The sequence below is a fragment of the Olea europaea genome, chromosome 4 (assembly GCF_002742605.1).
Source record: "Olea europaea var. sylvestris chromosome 4, O_europaea_v1, whole genome shotgun sequence".
Classification (NCBI taxonomy): domain Eukaryota; kingdom Viridiplantae; phylum Streptophyta; class Magnoliopsida; order Lamiales; family Oleaceae; genus Olea; species Olea europaea.
The window spans coordinates 14,522,240-14,529,726 of NC_036240.1; the positions used below are offsets into that span (position 1 = coordinate 14,522,240).

Here is a 7,487-nt window from a genome sequence, read left to right on the forward strand (position 1 = left end):
ATCCTTGTCTTTTGCACCATTGGGATATAAATTTGTTTTTCTTGTTTTGGATGATACTCATTATGTTTCACATGTTCATAGTTTATGTAGATGAAAAAGTTCATTTAATTATATTAATATCCTCGCTATGCTCATTAATGTGAAGCAACTGTTAATATTACTTATGAAAGACTCGTGTTGAACAATGTTGTTCAAAAGCTCTTTAGAACACTGATTTACAAGTCATCACGACCTTAAAAGAGCAATGGAATGTGGTTACAATGTCCTTTGACATTGGAACTTTAGGTTGATTAGATTTTTGTTAATATTGTTGAAAAATGGAAAAATGAAAATGTTGATTATTGTGTTGCTAGACGTCTTATCGCAGGCAACATTTGTATTCTATTTTATTCCAACCTAGAAAACACCGAATCTTGCAGAGGCAAAAAGCAAATGCCTTTGGAAAAAGTCATTACTTGAAAGAACTCAAATTCAGGTTCTGCATGAAAATTCCTAGTGATTGATTCACATGTTCACCAGTGGTGGTGGCTCCCTCTTCTCATGATTTGAACTCTCTGCTCACTTCACACTTTTTGTGAAAAATGAGGGCACTAGAGTAAGAATCTTGAAAATGATGAAAGAAAAGTGATGATGGATCAGGGAATGAAGTGTTTTGTCAGGCATTAAGATATAATAGAATGAATAATGTTATTTAACACGATAATACATCAGTTTAAATAACTTTATGTGATATATTTAATTAAATGTGAAATTGTGAAACTCATTTAATTAGATCTCTCGTTCAATATCATTTAGTATCATCTAAATTGGTATTATAGCACTAGCGATGCTAACATTATTCGAATTTGTTTTGACTCTAGTGTGTGTGTGTGTTGTGGGGTGGGGGGCTGTAAAGGGTCCTCTTGGATCCTCTTTTTGGTGCAAAAGACTGCTCAAATTCCCTAGTAAATGGCCTTTTTGTCCAATGCTTTTTGACTGTAAAATTCATATAAATTACAATTTTCCAGAGTTTTGACTCTGATTGGTCCTTGCTTTTCTTAATCGTAATTCCATTTCCCACTGGAACGTGTGGGCTTAATTCCTATTATAGCAGGAAAAGTGATTGGAGAAATCAAACCCTTTTACCTCATTAAACATCATTACGTACCCAAGACAATAGCCCACAACCTTAATACATGTAATAAAATATAATTATTCATAGTATTAGTATATACTAATGTAAAGATGCTACTAATCCTGCATTACAAGCTAAATTCACTCAACAATAAATCAACAAACATTGGGACCAAATCCCATAAAACCATTTGCTCCATCAAAAGAGATTTGTATACCTTCTTGTTGAATGTTCCCTATTATGGAAAGTCCTGAAGGCGAGGGAGCAAATGCAAAACAAAATGTGCCCTTTTCATCCACTGGAATGAGGAAGTTCCTAGCTGGAAGAGTTAGGATCGGCCCGCCCGACAGGAAAAATGATACTGTCGGTACCCGAACAGTCTCAAACCCGTTCAAGTCATAGCAAGTGTCGAATATCGAAACACCAGATGATCGAGGCAGATTGGCTGTTTCGGCGAGAAATATGTCGCGAAAAGCCACGTAGGCTGCGGTTGGTAGCCTTGTGACAGCAGTCCCGGTGTCCATTACCACTCCTCCATCGCCTGATTCAGTGAGTCGAAAAACGTTCTCGCCGATTGGAACCTGCATGCCACCGACCCCAAGACCCGAAAGCCCGATAAAGTAAAAACTTGGGGCCCTTGGATTTCGGAGTAGTGGTACCCATGCAGCACCTATGGGTAATACCGAGCGGCCGAATTCCAATGACCCGGATGAGTCCGTGCCTCGACTCACGAGGCAATAACTAAAGGCTCCGCCCGTTTGCCCGCCCAATTGACCCACAAGTGACATGGATCCCCCTCCAAGACCCAACAACCCGGCAGCTCCAATAAACATGCCCCGATTCATGTGCCCGCATCCAATGGCCACGCTTTGGACCTGGGTGTGTCCAATGGTGAGCGTCTCGAGGGCGAGTGTACCTTTGGTGTACGACCCGTCACCATACGAGACCTCGTACTTACACCGACCCGCATGACACCCCGAATTCTCGACCCGATCACAAACCGAGGAGCTACACGACACCCCGGCAAACGAAGCCGAATCTGCCGGGTCAAATACTGGATCCGACTGATGGTAACATTGGCTACAAGGTTGACATTGGACCCAGACAATATCACTGCCAGAATCAATCACCATGTATTGGCTCCTGGCTGGACTTCCAACACCAATCCGCACAAAGTATTCTCCACTACCCTGGTCCATGCCGGAAACCACTTCTGACCCAAAATCCTCCACCTCATAACTAGCCTTTCCACCACCTCCTCCTCCAGCGCCGGCTTTCAGGCGGTGAATCAAGCTAGCCACCCTTTTAACGTCCCTTTTCATGCGAGCCTCGAAACGGAGGTGATGGTCATTCGACCAGGCAAAAGAAAGCTTATCTCTGTGAACCAAGTGAAGCTTCCATGTCTTGTTCTTCTTTACATCACCATCACCATGATCATCAGAAATTAGTTCATTGTATTCCTTTGGGGCTCGAATTTTCGTCTCGGCGGCAATGGTTTCTTTAACATTAAAGTTTTCAAAGGAGGGGAACGGTATTGCATGGCCGGAAGAAGTGGTGGTTTCAGAGGTAGATAGTATAAGGCGCGGCGGTAGAAGAAGAAGAAGCAAGAATGCTTGAAAGGCTAGTAGTTGCATTGCTTCAGTGTTTTATTGGCAAAGAAAATTATAGTAACCAAATACTTTGTTTTGAAATGTGAGATGTTTGATGGGGTTTGTGGGGGATTTATTGGCTTTGGGTGAAGAAGAAAAAGTGGAGGAGAGAGAGAGAGACGTGGGAAAATAATTGAGTGGAGTGATTGGTTTTTCCATTTGCTTGTTGACAAATTGGTGAATAGTGAAATTTGAGAGTGAGCTGTCTTTTTATTTTCTTGTTTCCAGTTGCCAAAGTTCTCTCAAAACTCCCATCCGTAGAGAATAGAAATTAAATATTCAAGTTGATAAGAAAGGGCCAGGGGTGAAAGACCAATTAAGATCGAATATTCATTTCAACCGTTCTAATTTGAGATTTCACTTCAACTGAGAAATCTTTGGATCCTAAAGCAAATTTTTTTGTTTTATAGAAAAAGCGGTAAACTCTTTCATTAAGGAAGGGAAAAAATAGCCTAAAAGAGGTTGAGAGTAAGAGCAAACTAACCAGTAAGCTCTTCGAGCTTTCCTTCATTCGCTTTATGGGAACATCACAAAACATGGTTGGAAGTTAGAAGGTGCACACTACCTACCATGGAACTTTGTCAAACGTTACATAATTGTGACTTCCTAAATACTCCTGAATTGTTATTGAAATTTATAAGATTTCGAGTTGTGATTTATTTTATTCGTAAGTCTGTCGCTTGCTATTTTAAAAGTTAATAGATTTGATGACGTGGTAGACAAGATTTCATACTAAAGTTGAAGCATGCTTCATGTGAAATTACGCCTTCTAGTCATTAAGGTTGTTAAGTTCAATGAAAAATAAGAAACGTTTGAAGAAAAAGTAGTAGAGACTCTTAAAAACTTTTAAAATTCAATAATCGTGTGATTTTTGAAAATTAATTTCTTACTAAATACATTATACATTATGGTATAGAAAATGTAGTCAAAGTAGATGCATTCTGTTTTCATGATTTAAGGTTAAGGTTAGCCAAATAGGAGCACAAACCGCAAGCTGTAGGGCACATCCTCACTTTAGCGTTTTTTCTAATCAATCTCAGCCGTATATCCGCCACCTTTATAGGCTTTGTCGACCGAATGAATAATGAAGCTTCCAATATAGGTAGAGTTAGTTTCACATATATTTACTGATGTTCGAGTGAAATTTCGAATTGGTTTATTAAATTATAGAAAATGATCTATTAAATTCCCTTGTTTGGTAGGGTTTAAAGTTTATATTTTAATTTAAGTCAAAATTAATAATTAATTTTAATAGCATATTCCACCGAATCTACAATTTTTCAATCATACATTTCATCAACTTTTATCAAAATCAGTTAAAAATTCAATTTTAATCTTTACCAAACGGGGCATAGTTGTTTGACTCATCTGAGGCAATAATGATATGTCAAATCAATCCACATATCTAATCTAATTCACGAGACCCATGTCCCATAATCAACTTATTTACTAGTTAAGTGCATCAAGTCACAGTTGCTTAACAGACACTTAGCAAAACATTTCTCATTAAGCGACCATTTGGTATTCATTTTATTTTTATCTCTCCTATTTTCAACTACACAATTTTTCATAAAATAATATTATGCACAAATCGATAATTTTTCATTCTTTTTCAATCACTCATTTTTCAAATAAATACTATTCCAACTATTTCCATTACCCAAAAATGGGGAATTACATTTCATTTTTATTTCTCTTATTTTTAACCACACAATTTTTCATAAAATAATATTACACGTAAATCGATAATTTTTCCTTCTTTTTCAACCATTCATTTTCCAAAAATGGGGGCCCAAACGGGGGCTAACGTATTTTTGCAACCCGTTTACAGTTCATTTGACGGGCTTTTGAAAGTCAAAAAGCAATTTCTGAGATTAAGAAACTGGTTTTGAATATATTTGGACAGTTTTTGAAAAGTTGTTTATCTGGTATAAGAATTTTTAGACGAAGGTGGCACAGGATAACTACTTTGGGATGTTCTTCTATAAGAAGCAAAATAAAAAAATAAAAACCTTCCAAAACGAACACTTGGTAACTAAAGTTAAATAAGTTTACATAATTGGTCATTCATTTAATCGTATCCACTCCAAATTCTATGTCGAACTGTTAAATCATAACATCGAGAAGTTTTAGATCAATCTATCGTTTGAAATGATTTAAATCATATTATGCTGGGTCTTAAACTCTATTAGACCTATCCCTTAGTTATCTCGTGACTTAAATCTTTTAAATAGACTGCTATATTAAAAGTTGAGCTTTTTTAATTAACCAAAAAAAAAAATACTAATGGAACTTTTTATTATTGGAATTATATATTAATTACCTTTTACATCACAAGAAGAGTATAGAAAGATTTCAGTTACTTTATAATTAAATAATTTACCATTAATCTTTTTATATATAGAAACTTTTCGACTTTTTCCTGGTAAAGTGCTTTTGCAATTTGATTATTTCTTACAAAAAGTACGTATGCAAGTGCATTTCTTAATTATACAATTAAGAGCTCACAATATGATTCATTACTATCATCCTTGTAAACACGTGCTCCTTTAACATTAATTAACTTCTAATGAATAATGTTATTAATTTATTTTCTAGTGAAAATTTTCTCCGATCAATAATTTTATCTATGTTACGTTGCGTTGAGAAGTAAATATTTATTTTTTTTTAATTTTTTTATTTAGCCCAGTATTTTTTTTTTTTTGATATCCAGATATCCCAGCTTACACCAGACTAAATAGCGGGTTATGCCTCAACTGGATCACAGGTTCCCTCCATTGACTGTACACTTTTGCGCACAAGAGACCTTCCTCCACAGTGATTGCTCCATACCAAATTTTTAGCCGAGTATCTAATCAATAGGAAACCAATTGTTCCTATTTGATTTAGTTAAAAATCGAATTTTTATCAGATTTTGATAAAGTTGATGAAATGTATATTAAAAAATTGATAAAAATTATAGATCCCATAAAAATTATAGTTAAAAAATAAATTAAAAAAAAATGAGGATCAAACATGAGCTGTTATTTGGATTTAAATCTTTTGACAGAGAAGTCGTCAAAATGATTTTGAACAATAATTGTAACAAAAGCGTCATTTGGGAATTTGACGCTGAAGCACTTGTGACATAATAATATGTTCGACTGAACTTGATTAGCTATAATTAAAAAGGACATTTGCGACGTATAAATACAAAATACTATATTGTTACTTACAATCCCAACAACTCCACGAGAGTTTACACTTTATATAAAAAAACAAAGACTATCAAAAAAAAAAAAAAAAATAATATGAACACTAAAGCTATTTCTACGTGCCGCACGTTAGTTTGTAGATATTGTGAAGTGGACTCAACACCATTACATATTCGGATTTTTCTTTTTTTTTTTTTTTGGATAAATTTGTTTGGACAGGACCTACTCATTAGAACATTTTTTTTGGATAATTCTATTTGAACAGAGCTACGTAGGCCCTTTGGCTCGGGGCCCAATTCAGCCCCCTGGACGGACGGACAGGGCTCCATCCACGTGGCCCTGTCTGTCTAGCAAAAGTCCATTTTTTTTTTCGGTATGCAAGGAAAAAGTTAACATTGATGAAATTAGATGAGTTTTAGAGCATGAATCATCGATTCACAAACGAAAGTTCTTGAATAGTCCTCACAAACTCTACGAAGTTTCTTGTTGAGATAAGGGAGGATGAGAAAAATAGTACTGTAATTCAAAGTCAAACATTAAAAGTTAAGCGAGAAAAATCTTAAAATTTCGCCATGGTCACATACTATAGACCATTTTGCCAATGGACCTTACCTTTAATTATTGTAGCAGCTTCTCTTTTCTCCATTTTGTGGGGGTTAAAAGCGTGCAAGAATGATGCAAGAAGACTCAGAAGAAGCACTATTGTTTCCTTTCCTTAGCATGCACAATAATTACACAATGTTGTGACAAGACAATATGATAGTCGGACATTCGTAGCAATTCGTGACTTTATGATTTTTTTTCTTTTAATATTATTTTCTTTTAATATTATTTTTTCCACACATTATGAAGACTAAAACTTGATTGCGTCTTGCGCTTATGATTTTCTATGTTTAATCTTTATATCCATACAAGTACAAATTGTACATGTGTGTATAAGCATATCGAGTCTCAAGTTTATGATTATTTTATTTTTATTTTTTACTTTAATTTCTCAAACGTTGTAATTTGAGCAAATTTTCATAATCCTTTTAACATAAATTTCTTATTTTGTCCTGCACGCAATCAAAGGAACCGTAAACTGGATCTCCTTCGCTTCGTCAGCTCACCTTTGTCTAGGGCATACAAACCGCCCATCCTACTCCCGATTGGCAGAATCCATCCCTATCCTCCGGATCCTTGATCCAGAATTTATTCAATGAGAACTCAAAGATGCAAGAATTTTTCTCAATAAGTTTACTAAAAGATGTTAGGTTTATATCAAGAACAAACAACTTATATTATACTTATATATATGATTATAGTTGCAATATTTTTGGTATTTTTCATTTTACTTTAGAAAAAAAAAATTATTGTATTTTAACATGTGATTTTTTAATGTTTCTCTTTTTTATTTATGTATTGTATATATGAAATATAGTCAGAGAAACCAAATGTGTAACCAATCTTTTAACAATAAATAAATTACAACATATCTAATATATATCATCTGGTATCGGATCTAATATATCAAATATATCATTAAAATCT

The 7,487-nt window shown here is 34.8% G+C and overlaps 1 protein-coding gene across 1 annotated transcript; it reads right to left on the reverse strand.

The window, feature by feature from the left end:
- Window positions 1-1,107: 1,107 nt before the first annotated feature.
- On the reverse strand, window positions 1,108-2,824 carry LOC111393731 (protein ASPARTIC PROTEASE IN GUARD CELL 2-like). Its single transcript, XM_023019413.1, has one exon. The coding sequence runs from the start codon at window positions 2,746-2,748 to the stop codon at window positions 1,270-1,272; it is 1,479 nt and encodes a 492-aa protein (XP_022875181.1). The 5' UTR covers window positions 2,749-2,824; the 3' UTR covers window positions 1,108-1,269.
- Between the last annotated feature and the right edge of the window lie 4,663 nt (window positions 2,825-7,487).

Coding starts and splice junctions, on each gene's coding strand:
- LOC111393731 (XM_023019413.1), bottom strand. CDS start 2,748: ATGCAACTACTAGCCTTTCAAGCATTCTTGCTTCTTCTTCTTCTACCG.